Genomic DNA, 26092 nt, shown 5'->3' with positions numbered 1-26092 from the left:
TCAGGACAAATTGACCTACAAGGATAGATTCACATCCATATGTCTATAAAACCAGTTTCACTTGCCAAAGTATTATTATGCTTGCAATCATATGTGATGTTTGAAGACATAGTATGGGGCTGTTTTGTGTGTTTTCCTCACCCAGTTCTCATCTTTTAGGAATGTATATGGGTTGACATGGCTGTCCTCTGACTATGCCTGCTGCTAAGGCCCTTGCCAGGAGATTTTTGTTACAAAACTACCCAAGGTGGTGAGTTCAGTGGGCAGATGTGATGGGTGTTGATCTTTCATAATTAAATAATGACAGCATTTATATCCTTCCTAGATAACAAGTGGCAGATATCACAGTGCTTCAAGTATGGAGGAGACGGTTTAAGACACATGAAATTGCTGAAGCAGAATACATGAAGATAATATTGGCTATGAAAACAATCACAGATTCTAGGTTGGTATTTTCAGTAATGATCTTTTGTTAAAGTCAAGGGACAGTCGCTAAAAATACCAACCTAGATCAACTGCAAACTGTAATATCAAGAAATTGGCACAAAATGGGTTAAGCAATACTTTGGAGAGAAATTCTGAAATAAATTGTGCCAAGCCGACTAGGCAATTGAGTCAAAAAACAGCTGCATATCAACATGATGTGAGACTCTTTTACGTAGCTGGAAATTAATCTATGGGCTGTACTATCTAGATCTCTATCTGAAGATGGTGCAAACTTCATCACTGAACACTCAACATTCATGGAGTGATGGGCACAGCACTTCAGCACAATGCAAAATTAGCCATCAAGCTTGCCCTCCTTATTTTCATAACATTCCCTCATTATGAGGTGAGTATAGGATATCGTTAACTATTGTGACTATTATGAAGGCAAAGAACCATCACTATCTGAACTGGAATGGTCTGCAACAAAAACTAGCAACCACGAAATAAGCAAAAGTAACTACTTAAGTAGGATATCATGATAAAATGTTTTCTGAATAAATGATCACATGAAGGACTACATCTCTGTTAGCCAATGCAGCCATAAATAAAAATGTTAATGAGGTAAAATTGGTCATGATGAGGATAAAACAATATCAAGAAATTGAAACAGTTATTAAGCTTAATTCATTTTAACATATTTTGAAGAAAAATCTAAAATGAATCATAGGAAATCTTACTAATTAAACCAGGAATCTATTACCATTTTTTACTCCTATGCTTTAATTTGTACGTTTACTCTTAATTTAAGGATAACCATGGATAAAACATGAAAATCAGTGCATTTTTCGTTCTGCAATCATATATGTTCTATTCTACATAATATCTCACCTGTCCTCATATTTTATTTATACTCATGTACATGATATTCAGGTTTGATGACCTTGGCAATAGAACTTTCCTTATAAAATGTGCTCACAAATATGAAATGGTCAATCAGTTGCTCAGGAAGAAAATTACGTGAACCTAGTTTTGTAGCAATATGTTTAAGTTAAAGGTTCAAAATATACTTTAACTGAGAAAATTCAAAATGCCATCATTTTCCTCCTGGATGGTGAGATTTTCACCTTATACTTTCTCTGTCTGACTTTATTTATCCTCTGATTGGTCCCTGCCGAGTGTATTTTGATAACATAGATAATAAGCTATATTTCAGTAAAGGACTCCTCTAAGTTGAGGACTATGACCACTGTATTAAAATCTAAATAATATACACAGATGTAAAGTACAGCAAGGCTACAATTTCTCACTCCTACAAAAATTCTTGAATTCTCTTTTCTTTAAGTCTATCTATCTCGGTCAGTGAGCTCTGATTGGTGAGCTTCAGTCTGGCTTAGTTCTACAAAGTCTACATTCTGTCTTAAAAAACAAACAAACTGATATTGTAGGGGAAGGCAGGAAGATGGCGGAAGAGTAAGACGCGGAGATCACCTTCCTCCCCACAGATACATCAGAAATTCATCTACACGTGGAACAACTCCTACAGAACACCTACTGAACGCTGACAGAAGACCTCAGACCCCCCAAAAGGCAAGAAACTCCCCACATACCTGGGTAGGGCAAAAGAAAAAAGAATAAACAGAGACAAAAGGATAGGGACGGGACCTGCACCAGCGGGAGGGAGCCATGAAGGAGGAAAGGTTTCCACACACTAGAAGGCCCTTCGCAGGCAGAGACTGCGGGTGGCGGAGGCGGAAAGCCTCGGAGTAGCGGAGGAGAGCACAGCAACAGGGGTGTGGAGGGAAAAGCGGAGAGATTCCCGCACAGAGGATCGGTGCCCTCAGGCACACACCAGCCCGAGAGGCTTGTCTGCTCTGCTCAGCCGCCAGGGCGGGCGGGGCTGCGAGCTAAGACTCGGGCTTCGGTGGGAGCGCAGGGAGAGGACTGGGGGTTAGCAGCGTGAACACAGCCTGAAGGGTCTAGTGCGCCACGGCTGGCCCACAGGGAGTCCGGGGAAAAAGTGTGGAGCTGCCGAAGAGGCAAGAGACTTTTTCTTCCCTTTTGTTTCCTGGTGCGCGAAGAGAGGGCATTAAGAGCGCTGCTTAAAGAAGCTCCAGAGACGGGCGCGAGGCACGGCTAAAGGCGTGGACCCCGGAAACGGGCGTGGGACGCTGGGGCTGCTGCTGCTGCCGCCACAAGGCCTGTGTGCGAGCGTGGGTCACTGTCCACACCCCCCACCCTTCCGGGGAGCCTGTGCAGCCCGCCACTGCCGGGGTCCCGGGACCCAGGGACGGCTTACCCGAGAAAGCACACGGAGAACCTCGGGCTGGTGCAACGGTCACCGGCCTCTGGCGCCGCAGGCCCGCCCCGCACTGCGTGCCCCTCCCTCCCCTCGGCCTGAGTGAGCCAGAGCAAATCAACGGCTCCTTTAAACCAGTCCTGTCTCAGCAAAGAACGGACGCCCTCTGGCGACCTACGCGCAGAGGTGGGGCCCGCGCAGAGGCGGGGCCCGGTCCAAGGCTGAGACCCCGGAGCTGTGAGAGCAGAGAAGAGACAGGGAAATCTCTCTGTGTAGCCTCGGAGGCAGCGGATTAAAGCTCCACGGTCCGCTTGATGTGCCCTGCATCTGTGGAGTGCATGAATGGACAGCGAATCATCCCAAATTGAGGAGGTGGACTTTGAGGACAAGATTTAAGATTTTTTCCCTTTTCCTCTTTTTACAATGAATTATCCCAAATTAAGGAGGTGGACTTTGAGAGCAAGATTTTCGATTTTTTCCCCCTGTTCTCTTTTTGTGAATGTGTATGTGTATGCTTCTGTGTGAGATTTTCACTGTATAGCTTTGCTTCCATCATAGGTCCCAGGGTTCTATCGGTCAGTTGTTTTTTTTCAAAAATTACTTTTTTATTTTTAATAATGCTACTATATTTTATACTTTATTCTATTTTACTTTATCTTCTATTTTTTCTACCTTCCCTTCCTCCCTCCCTCCGCCCCTTTCTTTCTTTCTTTCCTTCCTCCCTCCCTCCCTTCTTCCTTTCACTTTCTTTTTCTTTCCTTCCTCCCTCCCTCCCTTTCTTTCTTTCTTTCCGTCCTTCCTCCCTCCCTCCCGTCTTTCTTTCTTTCCTTCCTCTCTCCCTCCCTCCTTTCTTTCTTTCTTTCTTCCGTTCTTCCGTCCTTCCTCCCTCCCTCCCTCCTGTCTCTTTCCTTCCTCCCTGCCTCCCTCCCTTCCTTTCACTCTTTTTCTTTCCTTCCTCCCTCCCGCCCTCCTTTCTTTCTTTCTTTCCGTCCTTCCTCCCTCCCTCCCTCCTATCTTTCTTTCTTTCCTCCCTCCCTCCCTCCTTCCTTCCTTTCACTCTTTTTCTTTCCTTCCTCCCTCCTGCCTTTCTTTCCTTCCTCCCTCCCTTCTTCCATTCACTCTTTCTTTTTCTTTCATTCCTCCCTCCCTCCCTTTCTTTCTTTCTATCCATCCTTCCTCCCTCCCTCCCTCCTTTCTTCCTTCCTTCCTTCCTTTCTTTCCTTCTTCCTTTCTTTCTCTCTCTCTTTCTTTCTTCTACTAATTCTTTCTTTCAACTTTTTCTCCCTTTTATTCTGAGCTGGGTAGATGAAAGGCTCTTGGTGCTGCAGCCAGAAGTCAGTACTGTGCCTCTGAAGTGGGAGAGCCAACTTCAGGACACAGATCCACAAGAGACCTCACAGCTCCACATAATATCAAGCGGCGAAAATCTCCCAGAGATCTCCATCTCAACACCAGCACCCAGCTTCAGTCAACGACCAGCAAGCTACAGTGCGGGTCACCCTATGCCAAGCAACTAGCAAGACAGGAACACAACCCCACCCATTAGCAGAGAGGCTGCCTAAAAGCATAATAAGGCCACAGGCACCCCAAAACACACCACCAGACGTGGACCTGTCCACCAGAAAGACAAGATTGAGCCTCAACCACCAGAAAACAGGCCCTAGTCCCCCCCACCAGGAAGCCTACACAAACTACTGAAACAACCTTAGCCACTGGGGATAGACACCAAAAACAACGGGAACTACGAATCTGCAGCCTGCAAAAGGGAGACCCCAAACACAGTAAGATAAGCAAAATGAGAAGACAGAAGAACACACAGCAGGTGAAGGAGCAAGATAAAAACCTACCAGACCTAACCAATGAAGAGGTAATAGGCAGTCTACCTGAAAAAGAATTCAGAATAATGATTGTAAAGATGATCCAAGGTTCTATTTCCAAGATCCAAAGTCTTGGAAATAGAATAGACAAAATGCAAGAAACAGTTAACAAGGACCTAGAAGAACTAAAGATGAATCAAGCATCGATTAAAAACACAATAAATGAAATGAAAAATACTCTAGATGGGATCAATAGCAGAATAACTGAGGCAGAAGAACGGATAAGTGAGGTGGAAGATAAAATAGTGGAAATAACTGCTGCAGAGCAAAATAAAGAAAAAAGAATGAAAAGAACAGAGGACAGTCTCAGAGACCTCTGGGACAACATTAAACGCACCAACATTCGAATTATAGGGGTTCCAGAAGAAGAAGAGAAAAAGAAAGGGACTGAGAAAATATTTGAAGAGATTATAGTTGAAAACTTCCCTAATATAGTAAAGGAAATAGTTAATCAAGTCCAGGAGGCACAGAGAGTCCCATACAGAATAAATCCAAGGAGAAATACGCCAAGACACATATTAATCAAACTGTCAAAAATTAAACACAAAGAAATCATATTAAAAGCACCAAGGGAAAAACAACAAATAACACACAAGGGAATCCCCATCAGGTTAACAGCTGATCTCTCAGCAGAAACTCTACAAGCCAGAAGGGAGTGGCAGGACATAATTAAAGTGATGAAGGAGAAAAAACTGCAACCAAGATTACTCTACCCAGCAAGGATCTCATTCAGATTTGATGGAGAAATTAAAATGTTTACAGACAAGCAAAAGCTGAGAGAGTTCAGCACTACCAAACCAGCTTTACAACAAATGCTAAAGGAACTTCTCTAGGCAAGAAACACAACAGAAGGAAAATACCTACAATAACGAACCCAAAGGAATTAAGGAAATGGGAATAAGAACATACATATCAATAATTACCTTAAATGTAAATGGACTAAATGCTCCCACCAGAAGACACAGATTGGCTGAATGGATACAAAAACAAGACCCATATATATGCTGTCTACAAGAGACCCACTTCAGACCTAGGGACACATACAGATTGAAAGTAAGGGGATGGAAAAAGATATTCCATGCAAATGGAAATCAAAAGAAAGCTGAAGTAGCAATTCTTATATCAGACAAAATAGACTTTAAATTAAAGACTATTAGAAGAGACAAAGAAGGACACTACATAATGATAAAGGGATCGATCCAAGAAGAAGATATAACAATTGTAAATATTTATGCACGCAACATAGGAGCACCTCAATACATAAGGCAAATAATAACAGCCATAAAAGGGGAAATCGACAGTAACACACTGATAGTAGGGGACTTTAACACCCCACTTTCACCAATGGACAGATCATCCAAAATGAAAATAAATAAGGAAACACAAGCTTTAAATGATACATTAAAAAAGATGGACTTAATTGATATTTATAGGACATTCCATCCAAAAAAACAGAATGCACATTTTTCTCAAGCGCTCATTGAACATTCTCCAGGATAGATCGTATCTTGGGTCACAAATCAAGCCTCGGTAAATTTAAGAAAATTGAAATGGTATCAAGAACCTTTTCCGACCACAGTGATGTAAGACTAGACATCAATTACAGGAAAAAATCTGTAAAAACTACAAACACATGGAGGCTAAACAATACACTACTCAATAATGAAGTGATCACTGAAGAAATCAAAGAGGAAATAAAAAATACCTACAAACAAATGACAATGGAGACACGACGACCCAAAACCTATGGGACACAGCAAAAGCAGTTCTAAGGGGGAAGTTTATAGCAATACAATCCCACCTTAAGAAACAGGAAACATCTCAAGTAAACAACCTGACCCTGCACCTAAAGCAATTCGAGAAAGAAGAACAAAAAAAACCCCAAAGTTAGCAGAAGGAAAGAAATCATAAAGATCAGATCAGAAATAAATGAAAAAGAAATGAAGGAAACGATAGCAAAGATCAATAAAACTAAAAGCTGGTTCTTTGAGAAGATAAACAAAATTGATAAACCATTAGCCAGACTCATCAAGAAAAAAAGGGAGAAGACTCAAATCAATAGAATTAGAAATGAAAAAGGAGAAGTAACAATTGACACTGCAGAAATACAAAAGATCATGAGAGATTACTACAAGAAAGTCTACGCCAATAAAATGGACAACCTGGAAGAAATGGACAAATTCTTAGAAAATCACAACCTTCCCAGACTGAATCAGGAAGAAATAGAAAATATGAATAGACCAATCACAAGCACTGAAATTGAAACTGTGATTAAAAATCTTCCAACAAACAAAAGCCCAGGACCAGATGGCTTCACAGGCGAATTCTATCAAACATTTAGAGAAGAGCTGACACCTATCCTTCTCAAACTCTTCCAAAATATAGCAGAGGGAGGAGCACTCCCAAACTCATTCTACGAGGCCACCATCACCTTGATACCAAAACCAGGCAAGGATGTCACAAAGAAAGAAAACTATAGGCCAATATCACTGATGAACATAGATGCAAAAATCCTCAACAAAATACTAGCAAACAGAATCCAACAGCACATTAAAAGGATCATACACCATGATCAAGTGGGGTTTATTCCAGGAATGCAAGGTTTGTTCAATATACGCAAATCAATCAATGTGATACACCATATTAACAAATTGAAGGAGAAAACCCAAACCCATATGATCATCTCAATAGATGCAGAGAAAGCTTTCGACAAAATTCAACACCCATTTATGATAAAAACCCTGCAGAAAGTAGGCATAGAGGGAACTTTCCCCAACATAATAAAGGCCATTTATGACAAACCCACAGCCAACATCATCCTCAATGGTGAAAAACTGAAACCATTTCCACTAAGATCAGGAACAAGACAAGGCTGCCCACTCTCACCACTCTTATTCAACTTAGTTTTGGAAGTTTTAGCCACAGCAATCAGAGAAGAAAAGGAAATAAAAGGAATCCAAATTGGAAAAGAAGAAGTAAAGCTGTCACTGTTTGCAGATGACATGATACTACACATAGAGAATCCTAAAGATGCTACCAGAAAACTACTAGAGCTAATCAATGAATTTGGTAAAGTAGCAGGATACAAAATTAATGCACAGAAATCTCTTGCATTCTTGTACACTAATGATGAAAAATCTGAAAGTGAAATCAAGAAAACACTCCCATTTATCATTGCAACAAAAAGAATAAAATACCTAGGAATAAACCTACCTACGGAGACAAAAGACCTGTATGCAGAAAATTATAAGACACTGATGAAAGAAATTAAGGATGATACAGACAGATGGAGAGATATACCATGCTCCTGGATTGGAAGAAACAATATTGTGAAAATGACTCTACTACGCAAAGCAATCTACAGATTCAACGCAATCCCTATCACAGGACTAGAACAAAAAATTTCAAAATTTGTTTTGAAAAACAAAAGACCCCGAATAGCCAAAGCAATCTTGAGAACGAAACACGGAGCTGGAGGAATCAGGCTCCCTGACTTCAGACTATACCACAAAGCTACAGTAATCAAGACAGTGTGGTACTGGCACAAAAACAGAAAGATAGATCAATGGAACAGGATAGAAAGCCCAGAGATAAACCCACGCACATATGGTCAACTTATCTTTGATAAAGGAGGCAGGAATGTACAGTGGAGAAAGGACAGCCTCTTCAATAAGTGGTGCTGGGAAAACTGGAGAGGGACATGTAAAAGTATGAGATTAGATCATTCCCCAACACCATACACAAAAATAAGCTCAAAATGGATTAAAGACCTAAATGTAAGGCCAGACACTATCAAACTCTTAGAGGAAAACATAGGCAGAACACTCTATGACATAAATCACAGCAAGATCCTTTTGGACCCACCTCCTAGAGAAATGGAAATAAAAAAAAAACAACAAATGGGACCTAATGAAACTTCAAAGCTTTTGCACAGCAAAGGAAACCATAAACAAGACCAAAAGACAACCCTCAGAATGGGAGAAAATATTTGCAAATGAAGCAACTGACAAAGGATTAATCTCCAAAATGTATAAGCAGCTCATGCAGCTCAATAGCAAAAAAGCAAACAACCCAATCCAAAAATGGGCAGAAGACTTAAATAGGCATTTCTCCAAAGAAGATATACAGACTGCCAACAAACACATGAAAGAATGCTCAACATCATTCATCATTAGAGAAATGCAAATCAAAACTACAATGAGATATCATCTCACACCAGTCAGAATGGCCATCATCAAGAAATCTAGAAGCAATAAATGCTGGAGAGGGTGTGGAGCAAAGGGAACACTCTTGCACTGCTGGTGGGAATGTGAATTGGCACAGCCACTATGGAGAACAGTATGGAGGTTCCTTAAAAAACTACAAATAGAACTACCATATGACCCAGCAATCCCACTACTAGGCATATACCCTGAGAAAACCATAATTCAAAAAGAGACATGTACCAAAATGTTCATAGCAGCTCTATTCACAATAGCCTGGAGATGGAAACAACCTAAGTGTCCATCATCAGATGAATGGATAAAGAAGATGTGGCACATATATACAATGGAATATTACTCAGCCATTAAAAGAAACAAAATTGAGTTATTTGTAGTGAAGTGGAATGACCTAGAGTCTGTCATACAGAGTGAAGTAAGTCAGAAAGAGAAAGACAAATACCGTATGCTAACACATATATATGGAATTTAAGAAAAAAAATGTCATGAAGAACCTAGGGGTAAAACAGGAATAAAGACACAGACAGAAGTACTTGAGAATGGACTTGAGGATATGGGGAGGGGGAAGGGTAAGCTGTGTCAAAGGAAAAGAGAGGCATGGACATATATACACTATCAAGAGTAAGGTAGATAGATAGTGGGAAGCAGCCGCATAGCACAGGGAGATCAGCTCGGTGCTTTGTGATCGCCTGGAGGGGTGGGATGGGGAGGGTGGGAGGGAGGGAGACGCAGGAGGGAAGGGATGTGGGAACAGATGTATATGTATGACTGATTCACTTTGTTATAAAGCAGAAACTAATAAAAATAAAAAAATAAAAAATACCCAAACTTACTGCTTTCATGCTATTATTAACTTGATTAATTTCAAGGCACAACATATTTCAAAAAAACCCAGAAATCAACAAGTTTCAATTAAAAATGATGTGCATTTAGATGAGACTCACCTTTAAAGAATCAAAACAAGCCATCACACGACCATTTTCCACATGGCAAACTCTTGGTGGATGGGCAAACTTGCAATCTGCTTCAGCTCGAGAGCAGGTTCCTCTCTGAAATTCTCTACAGACTTCCAAAGTCAGCCACTTGGTATCACGAACCAGGGCAACAGTGACAGTCGTCATATTGAAAGCAAAGTTAAAATCAAGTGCACCCTCTCTAGAACACTATTACTGCTGTTGTTGAAAGGTTAAAAATAAATTCAAGCTAAATGTGAAGAGATAACTGGTTGCTTTGGTGAAATGTTTCTTTGTTAGCACTTAAGTTTTCATTTAAGTCAAATTTGGTCTAGTCAAACAAAAAGCCCACTATAAAATAAAAATCGTATCAGAGTAACTAAAAGTCAAACCAGAGACCAACTCCTAAGAGGGCAGCAGTCAAGGTTAAGATATTGAGTGCTTTATTTTTTTCCTCTGCTGAAGTTACTTCAAACAACTGGCAGAGTTTCAAAAGGATACTGTGCTCTCCAGTTGATATTTTCAATTATTATTGCAAAAAGCATATGCTGGTGGCTGCCTGTCAATGTGTGGAATGGTCTCAGGTCAAGGGGAGAAAAGTTTTTTTACCTATCTCTTGGCTTTAAAGATTAAGATTGGTAGGATGATACAACTGCAATTTTTTTGCTTTTTTTTTTTTGCTGCAGTATCGGGAGCAGGAAAAATGACTATGAAAATTGAGAATCAAAGAAAAAAAAGAATGAACGAGTTGCTGAGAATGAACTACAAGCACACTAGGGTTGTTTTGCAGGGCCGGGGCGGGGAGAGGTGGCAGTGATGGTGGTAGGGAGAGGGGTTTATAAAGAGGCAGCTCCAAAGTGGAATCCAATCAGCAGAGTTTTCAGAAAAGGCACTTTCCAGAAACCTGCAAAAAATAAAATAAAATAAAATTAGCTAATATAACACATTGCTTCCGTTTTAAACTCTAGATTTGGAAAAGCAGTAACATATCCTCTTTAAAACAGGAAGCATCTAGATACTGACAGTGCAACATAGGAGACAGTCAGCCATTGTCAATAAAAAGGGCATTTCCCAGTGTAGAACTGTACGTAGTAAAAGGAAGCAACCACTTCGATTTACTGTTGAAATACAAGACTGGACAACAACCCAATTAAAAAGAAAAAAGAGATTATTTCATTTTGTTCTGTTTGGGGGCAGAAATTCATTCAGGGGTCCACTGCACAGAAAAAGACAGAGCCTGACATGTCAGCCCTTTATGTAGTCATGATCCACCTGTGTCTTCAGGTTTTAGAGGCTACCAAAGACCTGCCATTAAACTGGCTTTACTATGATCTGATCGAAGGCTTGATGATCTGCTCTCAAAATCCAGAAAACAGAAATCGCTAGGAAATTTTAAGATGCTCCAAGAGGTAACTGTGTATTTGAAATGTAATTGTTGATGATCATATAAAACATTCATGACATAACTAGCTGGAGACCCATTGCAAATGAGGGAGGGGAGAGACTGTGAAATGTAAAATGTGCTTCAGATCAAGAAAGAAATCCTTTGAGGAGAGGGGGAAGATGGTGGAAGAGTAAGACGCGGAGATCACCTTCCTCCCCACAGATACACCAGAAATACATCTACACGTGGAACAGCTCCTACAGAACACCTACTGGACGCTGGCAGAAGACCTCAGACCACCCAAAAGGCAAGAAACTCCCCACGCACCTGGGTAGGGCAAAAGAAAAAACAGAGACAACAGAATAGGGACGGGACCTGCACCAGCGGGAGGGAGCTGTGAAGGAGGAAAGGTTTCCACACACTAGGAAGCCCCTTCACTGGCGGAGACTGCAGGTGGCGGAGGGGGGCAGCTTCAGAGCCACGGAGGAGAGAGCAGCAACAGGGTTGCGGAGGGCAAAGCAGAGAGATTCCCGCACAGAGGATCGGTGCCGACCGGCACTCATCAGCCCGAGAGGCTTGTCTGCTCACCCACCGGGGCGCGCGGGGGCTGAGAGCTGAGGCTCGGGCTTCGGTCAGATCCCAGGGAGAGGGCTGGGGTTGGCGGCGTGAACACAGCCTGAAGGGGCTAGTGCACCACGGCTAGCTGAGAGGGAGTCCGGGGAAAAGTCTGGACCTGCCAAAGAGGCAAGAGACTTTTTCTTCCCTCTTTGTTTCCTGGTGCGCGAGGAGAGAGGATTCAGAGCGCTGCTTAAAGGAGCTCCAGAGATGGCCGCGAGCGGCGGCTAAGAGCGCAGACCCCAGAGACAGGCATATAAGATGCTAAGGCCGCTGCGGCCGCCACCAAGAAGCCTGTGTGCGAGCACAGGTCACTATCCACACCTCCCTTCCGGGGAGCCTGTGCAGCCTGCCACTGCCAGGGTCCCGGGATCCAGGGACAACTTCCCCAGGAGAACGCACGACGAACCTCAGCCTGGTGCAACATCATGCTGCCCTCTGCCGCCGCAGTCTCGCTCCGCATCATGCCCCTCCCTCCCCCTGGCCTGAGTGAGCCAGAGTCCCCGAATCAGCGGCTCCTTTAACCCCGTCCTGTCTGAGCGAAGAACAGACGCCCTCCGGAGACCTACACGCAGAGGCAGGGCCAAATCCAAAGCTGAGCCCCGGGAGCTGTGCGAACAAATAAGAGAAAGTGAAATCTCTACCAGCAGCCTCAGGAGCAGCGGATTAAAGCTCCACAATCAACTTGATGTACCTAGCATCTGTTGAATACATGAATAGACAAAGAATCATCCAAAATTGAGGAGGTGGACTTTGAGAGCAAGATTTATTATTTTTTCCCCTTTTCCTCTTTTTCTAAGTGTGTATGTATATGCTTATGTGTGAGATTTTGTCTGTATAGCTTTGCTTGCATAATTAGTCCTAGGGTTCTATCTGTCTGTTTTTTAATTTTTTTCTTAATAATTATTTTTTATTTTAATAACTTTATTTTATCTTACTTTATTTTATTATTTTATTTTTTTGTGCACCATTGTTCATAGCAGCTTTATTTATATATTTATTTATTACTTTCTGCTTTATAACAAAGTGAATCAGTCATACATATACACCTGTTCCCCCATCCCTTCCCTCTTGCGTCTCCCTCCCTCCCAACCTCCCTATCCCACCCCTCCAGGCGGTCACAAAGCACAGAGCTGATCTCCCTGTGCTATGCGGCTGCTTCCCACTATCTATCGAGCTTACGTTTGGTACTGTGTATGTCCATGCCTCTCTTTTGCTTTGTCACAGCTTACCCTTCCCCCTCCCCATATGGTCAAGTCCATTCTCAAGTAGTTCTGTGTCTTTATTCCTGTTTTACCCCTAGGTTCTTCATGACATTTTTTTTCTTAAATTCCATACATATGTGTTAGCATACGGTATTTGTCTTTCTCTTTCTGACTTACTTCACTCTGTATGACAGACTCTAGGTCTGTCCACCTCACTACAAATAGCTCAGTTTCATTTCTTTTTATGGCTGAGTCATATTCCATTGTATATATGTGCCACATCTTCTTTATCCATTCATCCGATGATGGACACTTAGGCTGTTTCCATCTCCGGGCTATTGTGAATAGAGCTGCTATGAACATTTTGGTACATGTCTCTTTTTGAATTATGGTTTTCTCAGGGTATATGCCTAGTAGTGGGATTGCTGGGTCATATGGTAGTTCTATTTTTAGTGTTTTAAGGAACCTGATACTGTTCTCCATAGTGGCTGTGCCAATTCACATTCCCACCAGCAGTGCAAGAGTGTTCCCTTTGCTCCACACCCTCTCCAGCATTTATTGTTTCTAGATTTCTTGATGATGGCCATTCAGACTGGTGTGAGATGATACCTCATTGTAGTTTTGATTTGCATTTCTCTAATGATGAATGATATTGAGCATTCTTTCATGAGTTTGTTGGCAGTCTGTATATCTTCTTTGGAGAAATGCCTATTTAAGTCTTCTGCCCATTTTTGGATTGGGTTGTTTGCTTTTTTGCTATTGAGCTGCATGAGCTGCTTATACATTTTGGAGATTAATCCTTTGTCAGTTGCTTCATTTGCAAATATTTTCTCCCATTCTGAGGGTTGTCTTTTGGTCTTGTTTATGGTTTCCTTTGCTGTGCAAAAGCTTTGAAGTTTCATTAGGTCCCATTTGTTGTTTTTTTTTTATTTCCATTTCTCTAGGAGGTGGGTCCAAAAGGATCTTGCTGTGATTTATGTCATAGAGTGTTCTGCCTATGTTTTCCTCTAAGAGTTTGATAGTGTCTGGCCTTACATTTAGGTCTTTAATCCATTTTGAGCTTATTTTTGTGTATGGTGTTAGGGAATGATCTAATCTCATACTTTTACATGTCCCTGTCCAGTTTTCCCAGCACCACTTATTGAAGAGGCTGTCCTTTCTCCGCTGTACATTCCTGCCTCCTTTATCAAAGATAAGTTGACCATATGTGCATGGGTTTATCTCTGGGCTTTCTATCCTGTTCCATTGATCTATCTTTCTGTTTTTGTGCCAGTACCACACTGTCTTGATTACTGTAGCTTTGTAGTTAGTATAGTCTGAAGTCAGGGAGCCTGTTCCGTGTTTCGTTCTCAAGATTGCTTTGGCTATTCGGGGTCTTTTGTTTTTCAAAACAAATTTTGAAATTTTTTGTTCTAGTCCTGTGAAGAATGCCAGTGGTAGTTTGATGGGGATTGCATTGAATCTGTAGATTGCTTTGGGTAGTAGAGTCATATTCACAATATTGTTTCTTCCAATCCAGGAGCATGGTATATCTCTCCATTTGTTTGTATCATCTTTAATTTATTTAATCAGTGTCTTATAATTTTCTGCATACAGGTCTTTTGTCTCCTTAGGTAGTTTTATTCCTAGATATTTTATTCTTTTTGTTGCAATGGTAAATGGGAGTGTTTTCTTGATTTCACTTTCAGATTTTTCATCATTAGTGTACAGGAATGCCAGAGATTTCTCTGCATTTATTTTGTATCCTGCTACTTTACCAACTTCATTGATTAGCTCCAGTAGTTTTCTGGTAGCATCTTTAGGATTCTCTATGTATAGTATCATATCATCTGCAAACAGTGACAGCTTTACTTCTTCTTTTCCAATTTGGATTCCTTTTATTTCCTTTTTTTCTCTGATTGCTGCGGCTAAAACTTCCAAAACTAAGTTGAATAAGAGTGGTGAGAGTGGGCAGCCTTGTCTTGTTCCTGATCTTAGTGGAAATGGTTTCAGTTTTTCACCATTGAGGATGATGTTGGCTGTGGGTTTGTCATAAATGGCCTTTATTATGTTGGGGAAAGTTCCCTCTATGCCTACTTTCTGCAGGGTTTTTATCATAAATGGGTGTTGAATTTTGTCGAAAGCTTTCTCTGCATCTATTGAGATGATCATATGGGTTTGGGTTTTCTCCTTCAATTTGTTAATACGGTGTATCACATTGATTAATTTGCGTATATTGAACAAACCTTGCATTCCTGGAATAAATCCCACTTGATCATGGTGTATGATCCTTTTAATGTGCTGTTGGATTCTGTTTGCTAGTATGTTGTTGAGATTTTTGCATCTATGTTCATCAGTGATATTGGCCTGTAGTTTTCTTTCCATGTGACATCCTTGCCTGGTTTTGGTATCAAGGTGATGGTGGCCTCGTAGAATGAGTTTGGGAGTGCTCCTCCCTCTGCTATATTTTGGAAGAGTTTGAGAAGGATAGGTGTTAGCTCTTCCCTAATGTTTGATAGAATTCGCCTGTGAACTTTATTTTATTTTATCCCCTTTCTTTCTTCCTTCCTACCTTCTTCTCTTCCTTCTTTCCTCTCTTTTTTCTTTCTTCCTTCCTTTCTACTTTTTCTCCCTTTTATTCTGAGCTGTGTGGATGAAAGGGTCTTGGTGCTGCAGCCAGGAGTCAGTGCTGTGCCTCTGAGGTGGGAGAGGCAACTTCAGGACACGGGTCCACAAGAGACCTGCCATCTCCACGTAATATCAAATGGCGAAAACCTCCGAGAGATCTCCATCTGAACGCCAACACCCAGCTTCACTCAGCGACCAGCAAGCTCCAGTGCTGGACACCCTATGCCAAACAACTAGCAAGACAGGAACACAACCGCACCCATTAGCAGAGAGGCTGCCTAAAATCATAGTAAGTCCACAGACACCCCAAAACACACCACCAGACGTGGACCTGCCCACCAGAAAGACAAAATCCAGCCTCATACACCAGAACACAGGCACTTGTCCCCTCCACCAGGAAGACTACACAACCCACTGGACCAACTTTAGCCAGTGGAGACAGACACCAAAAGCAACGGGAACTACGAACCTGCAGCACACAAAAAGGAGACCCCAAACACAGTAAGATAAGCAAAATGAGAAGACAGAAAAACACAGCAGATGAGGGATCAAGATAAAAACCAACCAGACCTAACAAATGAAGAGGAAATAGGCAGTCTACCTGAAAAGGAATTCACAATAATGACAGTAAAGATATCCAAAATCTTGGAAATAGAATGGAGAAGATACAAGAAACGTTTAACAAGGTCCTAGAAGAACTAAAGATGAAACAAGCAATGATGAACAACACAATAAATGAAATTTAAATTACTCTAGATGTGATCAATAGCAGAATAACTGAGGCAGAAGAACGGATAAGTGAGGTGGAAGATAAAATAGTGGAAATAACTGATGCAGAGCAGAATAAAGAATGAAAAGAACTGAGGACAGTCTCAGAGACCTCTGGGACAACATTAAACGCACCAACATTTGAATTATAGAGGTCACAGAAGAAGAGAAAAAGAAAGGGATTGAGAAGATATTTGAAGAGATTATAGTTGAAAACTTCCCTAATATGGGAAAGGAAACAGTTAATCAAGTCCAGGAAGCACAGAGAGTCCTGTACAGGATAAATCCAAGGAGAAACATGCCAAGACACATATTAATTAAACTGTCAAAAATTAAATACAAAGAAAACATATTAAAAGCAGCAACGGAAAAACAACAAATAACACACAAGGGAATCCCCATAAGGTTAACAGCTGATCTTTCAGCAGAAACTCTGCAAGCCAGAAAGGACTGGCAGGACATATTTCAAGCGATGAAGGAAAGAAACCTACAACCAAGATTACTCTACCCAGCAAGGATCTCATTCGGATTTGATGGAGAAATTAAAACCTTTACAGACAAGCAAAACCTGAGAGAGTTCAGCACCAACAAACCAGCTTTACAACAAATACTAAAGGAACTTCTCTAGGCAAGAAACAAAACAGAAGGAAAATACCTATAATAACAAACCCAAAACAACTAAGAAAAGGGGAATAGGAACATACATATCGATAATTAACTCAAATGTAAATGGATTAAATGCTCCCACCAAAAGACACAGACTGGCTGAATGGATAGAAAAACAAGACCCATATATATGCTGTCTACAAGAGACCCACTTCAGACCTAGAGACACATACAGACTGAAAGTAAGGGGATGGAAAAAGATATTCCGTGCAAATGGAATCCAAAAGAAAGCTGGAGTAGCAATTCTCATATCAGACAAAATATACTTTAAAAGAAAGACTATTACAAGAGACTAAGAAGGACACTAAATAATGATCAAGGGATAGATCCAAGAAGAAGACATAACAATTGTAAATATTTATGCACCCAACATAGGAGCACCACAATACATAAGGCAAATACTAACAGCCATAAAAAGGGAAATCAACAGTAAAACACTCATACTAGGAGACATTAACACCCCACTTTCACCAATGGACAGATCATCCAAAATGAAAATAAATAAGGAAACACAAGCTTTAAAGGATACAGTAAACAAGAGAGACTTAACTGATATTTATAGGACATTCCATCCAAATACAAAAGAATACACATTTTTCTCAAGTGCTCATGGAACATTCTCCAGGATAGATCATATCTTGGGTCACAAATCAAGCCTTGGGAAATTTAAGAAAATTAAAATTGTATCAAGTATCTTTTCTGACCACAGTGCTATGAGACTAGATATCAATTACAGGAACAGATCTGTAAAAAATACAAGCACATGGAGGCTAAACAATTCACTACTTAATAACAAAGTGACCACTGAGGAAATCAAAAAATACCTAGAAAAAAATGACAATGGAGACACGACGACCCCAACACCTATGGGATGTAGCAAAAGCAGTTCTAAGAGGGAAGTTTATAGCAATGCAATCCTACATTAAGAAACAGGAAACTTCTCGAATAAACAAGCTAACCTTGCATTTAAAGCAATTAGAGAAAGAAGGAGAAAAAAAAACCCCAAAGTTAGCAGAAGGAAAGAAATCATAAAGAACAGATCAGAAATAAAAGAAGAAGAAATGAAGGAAACGATAGCAAAGATCAATAAAACTAAAAGCTGCTTCTTTGAGAAGATAAACAAAATTGATAAACCATTAGCTAGTCTCATCAAGGAAAAAAGGGAGAAGACTCAAATCAACAGAATTAGAAATGAAAAAGGAGAAGTAACAACTGACACTGCAGAAATACAAAACATCATGAGAGATTACTACAAGCAACTCTATGCCAATAAAATGGACAACCTGGAAGAAATGGACAAATTCTTAGAAATGCACATTGTGCCAAGACTGAATCAGGAAGAAACAGAAAGTATGAACAGACCAATCACAAGCACTGAAATCGAAACTGTGATTAAAAATCTTCCAACAAACAAAATCCCAGGACCAGATGGCTTCACAGGCGAATTCTATCAAACATTCAGAGAGGAGCTAACACCTATCCTTCTCAAACTCTTCCAAAGTATAGCAGAGGGAGGAACACTCCCAAACTCATCCTACGAGGCCATCATCACCCTAATAGCAAAACCAGACAAGGATGTCACAAAGAAAGAAAACTACAGGCCAATATCACTGATGAACACAGATGCAAAAGTTCTCAACAAAATACTAGCAAACAGAATCCAACAGCACACTAAAAGGATCATACACCATGATCAAGTGGGGTTTATTCCAGGAATGCAAGGATTCTTCAATATATGCAAATCAATCAACGTGATACACCATATTAACAAATTGAAGGAGAAAAACCATATGGTCATCACAATAGATGCAGAGAAAGCTTTCAACAAAATTCAACACCCATTTATGATAAAAACCCTGCAGAAAGTAGGCATAGAGGGAACTTTCCCCAACATAATAAAGGCCATATATGACAAACCCACAGCCAACTTCGTCCTCAATGGTGAAAAACTGAAAGCTTTTCCACTAAGATCAGGAAAAAGACAAGGTTGCCCACTCTCACCACTCTTATTCAACATAGTTTTGGAAGTTTTAGCCACAGCAATCAGAGAAGAAAGGGAAATAAAAGGAAGCCAAATCGGAAACAAAGTAAAGCTGTCACTGTTTGCAGATGACATGATACTACACATAGAGAATCCTAAAGATGCTACCAGAAAACTACTAGAGCTAATCAATGAATTTGGTAAAGTAGCAGGATACAAAATAAATGCAGAGAAATCTCTTGCATTCCTATACAGTAATGATGAAAAATCTGAAAGTGAAATCAGGAAAACACTCCCATTTACCACTGCAACAAAAAGAATAAAATATCTAGGAATAAACCTACCTAAGGAGACAAAAGACCTGTATGCAGAAAATTATAAGACACTGATGAAAGAAATTAAAGATGATACAAATAGATGGAGAGATGTACCATGTTCCTGGATTGGAAAAATCAACATTGTGAAAATGACTCTACTACCCAAAGCAATCTACAGATTCAGTGCAATCCCTGTCAAACTACCACTGGCATTTTTCACAGAACAAGAACAAAAAATTTCACAATTTGTATGGAAACACAAAAGACCCCGAATAGCCAAAGCAATCTTGAGAACGAGCAACGGAGCTGGAGGAATCAGGCTCCCTGACTTCGGACTATACTACAAAGCTACAATAATCAAAACAGTATGGTACTGGCACAAAAACAGAAAGATAGATCAATGGAACAGGATAGAAAGCCCAGAGATAAACCCACGCACATATGGTCACCTTATCTGTGATAAAGGAGGCAGGAATGTACAGTGGAGAAAGACAGCCTCTTCAATAAGTGGTGCTGGGAAAACTGGACGGGTACATGTAAAAGTATGAGATTAGAACACTCTTTAACACCATACACAAAAATAAGCTCAAAATGGATTAAAGACCTAAATGTAAGGCCAGAAACTATCAAACTCTTAGAGGAAAACATAGGCAGAACACTCTATGACATAAATCACAGCAAGATCCTTTTGGACCCACCTTCCAGAGAAATGGAAATAAAAACAAAAATACAACAAATGGGACCTAATGAAACTTCAAAGCTTTTGCACAGCAAAGGAAACCATAAACAAGACCAAAAGACAACCCTCAGAATGGGTGAAAATATTTGCAAATGAAGCAACTGACAAAGGATTAATCTCCAAAATTTACAAGCAGCTCATGCAGCTCAATAACAAAAAAAACAAACAACCCAATCCAAAAATGGGCAGAAGACCTAAACAGACATTGCTCCAAAGAAGATATACAGTTTGCCAACAAACACATGAAAGAATGCTCAACATCATTAATCATTAGAGAAATGCAAATCAAAACTACAATGAGATATCATCTCACACCGGTCAGAATGGCCATGATTCAAAAAATCTACAAACCATAATTCCTGGAGAGGGTGTGAAGAAAAGGGAACACTCTTGCACTGTTGGTGGGAATGTGAATTGGTACAGCCACTATGGAGAACAGTATGGAGGTTCCTTAAAAAACTACAAATAGAACTACCATATGACCCAGCAATCCCACTACTGGGCATATACCCTGAGAAAACCATAATTCAAAAAGAGTTATGTACCAAAATGTTCATTGTAGCTCTATTTACAATAGCCAGGAGATGGAAGCAACCTAAGTGTCCATCATCGGATGAATGGATAAAGAAGATGTGGCACATATATACAATGGAATATTACTCAGCCATAGAAAGAAACAAAATTGAGTTATCTGCAGTGAGGTGGATGGACCTAGAGTTTGTGATACAGAGTGAAGGAAGTCAGAAAGAGAAAGAGAAATACCATATGCTAACACATATATATGGAATATAAGAGAAAACAATGTCATGAAGTACTTAGGGGTAAGAGGGGAATAAAGGCACAGACCTACTAGAGAATGGACTTGAGGATATGGGGAGGGGGAAGGGTAAGCTGTGACAAAGTGAGAGAGTGGCATGGACATATATACACTACCAAATGTAAAATAGATAGCTAGTGGGAAGCAGCCGCATAGCACAGGGAGATCAGCTCGGTGCTTTTTGACCACCTGGATGGGTGGGATAGGGAGGGTGGGAGGGAGGGAGACGCAAGAGGGAGGAGATATGGGAACATATGTATATGTATAACTGATTCACTTTGTTATAAAGCAGAAACTAACACACCATTGTAAAACAATTATACTCCAATAAAGATTTTTTAAAAATCCTTTGAAAAGATGCTGGATTTTTTTTTTCTGTGTATGCTCTATTAGTTCTTAGTCTTTATGAAGGGATATTGGAACAACTCAGTAGGAGGTTTCAGCATGGACAAATAAGTGAGACCGAAAGCGCTGTTCATACACCGGTCATACATTAAACACTGTGCAGCTTTAGGGTTTCTACTTTAAACCAGTGTCGACCAGCAATAATTTCTAGGAACTCAGCTGAGAAGATCGATTAAATGTTAATTTACTGGCATTATGCCATGAACACATAGCACAATAAGAGGGATTTTCTAAAGCAAAAGTAAGCTCTGAGTATCAGACAAATCAACTAATTGTAAACTTCATCAAAAAAGTAGAATTAAAGTTCTTGAAAACATTTCATTTACTTTTTTGAACAGTTTCTTCAATAATTTTACAGAATCTGAATTTTTGCTTTATTCTTTCCACATTCAAGATGAAACTCAATATCACCTAATTTTTCAGATACCATTAGGAAACTAAGTATATAGGAAATTCATGCAGGCTTATCCATTTAAGAGCAAAACGTGTTTCTCTAAGTCATTCTTCATGGAAATATTTCTAAAATGTTTTATATGTAGCTTTGCCTTCTTAAAAAATACTGAACATAATTTGGGCTCTGGTTGAAGACTTGGGGTCATAAAATGCCCTGGAAAGTATTATAGTTCTCTTTCTGTGGCAGATTGTTAATTGTCACTTCTACTGTCACTTCCCTTCCTGCCACAATATCTGCCACCGTGGATTGTCCAGCTCCTTTCTGGAATACATAATAGCCAATCGTGAGCATTGAATAAGAGTTAGTTACTCACTGTATGAGGGGCCTGTGGGCAAAGTGCAGGGCTTTCATGCAGAAGGTCTGTGACTACTCTTACTGGTTTGGAAACCCTTTTGCAATATGTTCCATTCAGGACCACGTTCTAGAGGATTAAGTTTGTCAGGTGAATGACCTCTAAAAATATTTAAAATATATATCTATTTTAAACAGCCAGATGGGGGAAATACAAATGAAAATCACAATGTGATACCACTTCACACCCATTAGGATGGCTACAATAAAAAAGAAAATTTGGAGGGGCTTTCCAGGTGGTGCAGTGGTTGAGAGTCCGTCCGCCTGCCGATGCAGGGGACACGGGTTTGTGCCCCGGCCGGGGAGGATCCCACATGCCGCGGAGCGGCTGGGCCCGTAAGCCATGGCCGCTGAGCCTGCGCGTCCGGAGCCTGTGCTCCGCAACGGGAGAGGCCACAACTGTGAGAGGCCCACATACCGCAAAAAAAAAAAAAAAAGAAAAAAGAAAAATTGGAGAAATTGAAACTATTGTACATTGCTGGTGGGAATGTAAAATAGTGCAGTTGCTGCGGCAGTGTAACAGTTCCTCATAATGTTAAGCAGTTACCATATAACCTAGCAGTTCCATGCCTAGGAATATACCCCCAAAAATTGAAAGCAGGATCTCAAAGACATATGTGTACGCTCATGTTCATAGCAGCACTATTCACAATCGCCAAGAGGTAGAAATAATCCAAGTGTCCATCAGCGGATGAGTGGATACACAAAATGTGATACATCAATGCAATGAAATATTATTCTACCATAAAAAGGAATAAAGTACTGACACATGCCACAACACAAATGAACCCCCCAAAAATGATGCTAAGTGGAAGAAGCCAGTCACAGCGGCCACATATTGTATGCTTCCACTTATATTAAATATCCAGAATAGGTAAATCCATAGAGTCAGAAAGCAAATTAGTGGTTGTGAGGGCTTGGGGAAGGGGAGAGAGAGGAGCAACTGCTGAATGTGTATGGGGTCTCCTTGGGGGTGATGAAAATATTCTGGAATTAGACAGTGGTGATGGTTGCACAATTTTTTGAATATACCAAAGCCCATTCACTAAATTGTATACTTTAAATGAGTGAATTGGATAATATGTGAATTATATATCAATAAAGCTGTTTTTTTAAGTCTAAAGAGACATGACATCCAAAAAAAAAAAGCTTCGTAACGTGATAGAATTGGCTACCCCCAATCTTTTCTTTCTTAGATTCTTCTTAGACACACACTCTTCTAAGTAGTGTTCCGAAGTTGAATTTCAAGAGTAAATTCATTTCTACACTTATATTATAGAAAGTACTCTAAAAAGAGTATGTTCTGTGAGTTTGTAAGTTTATATTTAAAGATATATTCAAATTTAGTCCTATAACTAAATTACATGGGCTGCCTGAACACATTTGAAAGAAAAATAATGAAAAAATATATATATATATAATGGGTTTTTTCCTCAGAACATAAACAGTGAATGAGGGTCTGGAGAAAGATTTTTCTACAGAGGTCTATCAAGTATAGAAACAAATAATAAATAATAAATTTGAATTTTAAACTTTTACAGACGAAAAAATACAAAAAGGAATTGAACTCTGGCCATGCATTTTATGTAAGACAGGGGGAATGGGAGAAGGAATGTTCTTCATTTTTAAAATTGACCGGTAAACTCTGATGGGACCCTGGCCAGTTCCTCAAAACAGTTCTAGCCAGTGCATATCTGCATGTCTTCCTTCAAACTGGAACTATTTTTGGAGCTGGCACAGAAGAAGCTAGGTGCAACAACTAAAAAGAGCTGGTGTGACAGTGGAGAGGTTCCATCCTGCCGCACTGCTTGGCTCTGTATGAAAGACGGGGAGGGGTCCATTTTAAAGATCAACTTTGTTTGGGGGACAATACAACTTTATCTTCACTACTTTAGACTTGAGTAATAGGAATACGAGTTTGCTTTTCATGATTTATAGTCCTCTAATGTAGAACATGAAAGGTTACTGTTTCTTAGTACATTTGTACTTGTATGGTACTTGCAGCTTGCAAGTGTTTTTATTTCATTGATCTTTGGAGCTCTAAAAGATACTCTAAAGCATGGGTGATAACCCAAAAAGACCAATGAAGGAAATGAAGCTCAAGGAAGCTAAATTACTTATCTGAAGTTATAAAGCCTTAAGTGGTAGAGCCATGGCTCCAGGCAAGATCCTCAGACTCTAAATCTCGTGCTTAGATCCTGGCAGAGAAAGGTAGCAGTGATCATTTCTTATCTCTTATCTCTATTGGGAATCTTAAACAATTTTGCATAGTACTTATGATTCCTTCTCAAAATTACGTTCATGCCTGTTGCGGTGCCATCTTCATAATATTCCTGAGTTGTGCTGCACCAACATTTATCCACATCCACTATGTGCCAAGCACTGTTCTAGATGTGGAACAAGACTGATAAGGTCCCTGCTGTCGTAGAACTTCCTATGCTCATTTAAATAGAGAAGAAACCAAAGGCACAGCAAAGAGAAATGATTATGAGAGTTTATGAAGGGGTGGAAGCAGACTGTAGGTATTCTGATTCCAACACAGGTCTCTCATTCTCCCATGAATGGTACACCAAGCACTCTAACTTAACAATACTCTTAAACACACACTCAAACATTATTGCATAGAAATGAGTCACTAAAAGAAACACCCCAGAAATTACTCACACCAAGTCTTACTACTCTCCGGATTCCTCTTGAAGAGAGTACTACTGTTCCCATTTTACAGATGGGGAAACAGAGGTGGAGATGGGTTAAGTCTTGCACAACTTCATGTAGCTACCCTCAAGCCATGGTTCAAACCCAGGCAGTCTGCAACCAGAGCCCACCTTCTTAGTCATGTCATGATACTGTGTCTCCCTTATGGCACGGATCACATTCTTATTATAGGCCCTTAAGTTTTCTCCCTTATCAGACTGTAAATTCCATAAAAGTAGAGATCATGTTTTACTTAGTTTTGCTGACTCTATCTTCTCATTGGAAGTTAGAGCATGACAGCATTTCTCAGGATTCTTACTTCGAAAGGTCAAAGATTAAATGGTAACTTAACCCTTCCAAGCAAGGATTTTTGTCAGTTGAGCATCCTCTAGGCTGGCTGAGCTTTGGCCACCTCTGTCAGATTCATATCTATCAGATCTGTAAAGCTGAGTATTTTCTCATAATTCTAGCTTTCAAATTGAAATGTTAGTACCTGCGATTCTTGATATATAGAGCACTCAGTTTCGATAAAGAATGGTTTAATTCCTGCTCTTTTGGTAACAGCAAGATCTTATCTTGGATTTAGAGTAAAAATATGAGATAACCAAATGACTTCTTTCTATACCTTTGGACAGTAGGCTAATTTTTGGAATGTTTTTGCCCAAGAATCAGTATGATGAAACTGAACTGGGAGTGGGGTGAAGGAGATTTCAATTTGAGCCACAGGAAGAAACAAGAAACATCCCCAAAGTACATATTTTTCCTTGAAAGTAAAAGAGTTATTTTTGAATTTTAATTAATGCTCCTTTATAAAAATTCTATATTAGATATAACATAAGGAAAATAAAAAAACATTTTTACTTCAAAAAAACAATCCCTTTTAAAAATCACATTTAAAAATACTTAGGAATAAACCTGACCAAGGAAGTTAAAAGACTTATATGCTGGGCTTCCCTGGTGGCACAGTGGTTGAGAGTCCACCTGCTGATGCAGGGGACATGGGTTCGTGCCCCAGTCCGGGAAGATTCCACATGCCGCAGAGCGGCTGGGCCTGTGAGCCATGGCCACTGAGTCTGCGCATCTGGAGCCTGTGCTCTGCAACGGGAGAGGCCACAGCAGTGAGAGGCCCACGTACAGCAAAAAAAAAAAAAAAAAAAAAAGACTTATATGCTGAGAACTATAAAACATTGATAAAGGGAATTGAAGATGATTTAAAGAAACAGAAAGATATCCCATGCTCTTGGACTGGAAGAATTAATCTTGTTAGAATGACCATACTACCCAAAGAAATCTACAGATTTAATGTGATCCCTA

At 40.2% G+C, this 26092-nt stretch overlaps 1 protein-coding gene across 9 annotated transcripts in view; it reads right to left on the bottom strand.

The window, feature by feature from the left end:
* The window catches only part of MBNL3 (muscleblind like splicing regulator 3), a 117426-nt gene that overhangs the window by 59374 nt on the left and 31960 nt on the right, over positions 1-26092 (bottom strand). For 5 of the 9 annotated variants that reach the window (XR_014014299.1, XR_014014300.1, XM_081223185.1 and 2 more), the window contains exon 2: positions 9767-10679. Coding sequence is in view for 4 of the 9 variants with exons in the window: in XM_081223185.1 (XP_081079311.1) it covers positions 9767-9943 (177 nt within the window). In the remaining 5 variants the exon portion in view is untranslated. Of the gene's footprint in view, positions 1-9766; positions 10726-26092 lie in introns of those variants that run through there. The other 4 variants (XM_081223190.1, XM_081223192.1, XM_081223186.1 and 1 more) reach the window with 2 other exon arrangements.

Source organism: Mesoplodon bidens (genome assembly GCF_964165515.1).
Source record: "Mesoplodon bidens genome assembly, chromosome: X".
NCBI lineage: Eukaryota > Metazoa > Chordata > Mammalia > Artiodactyla > Ziphiidae > Mesoplodon > Mesoplodon bidens.
This window is presented reverse-complemented; position numbering and strand designations above follow the sequence as displayed.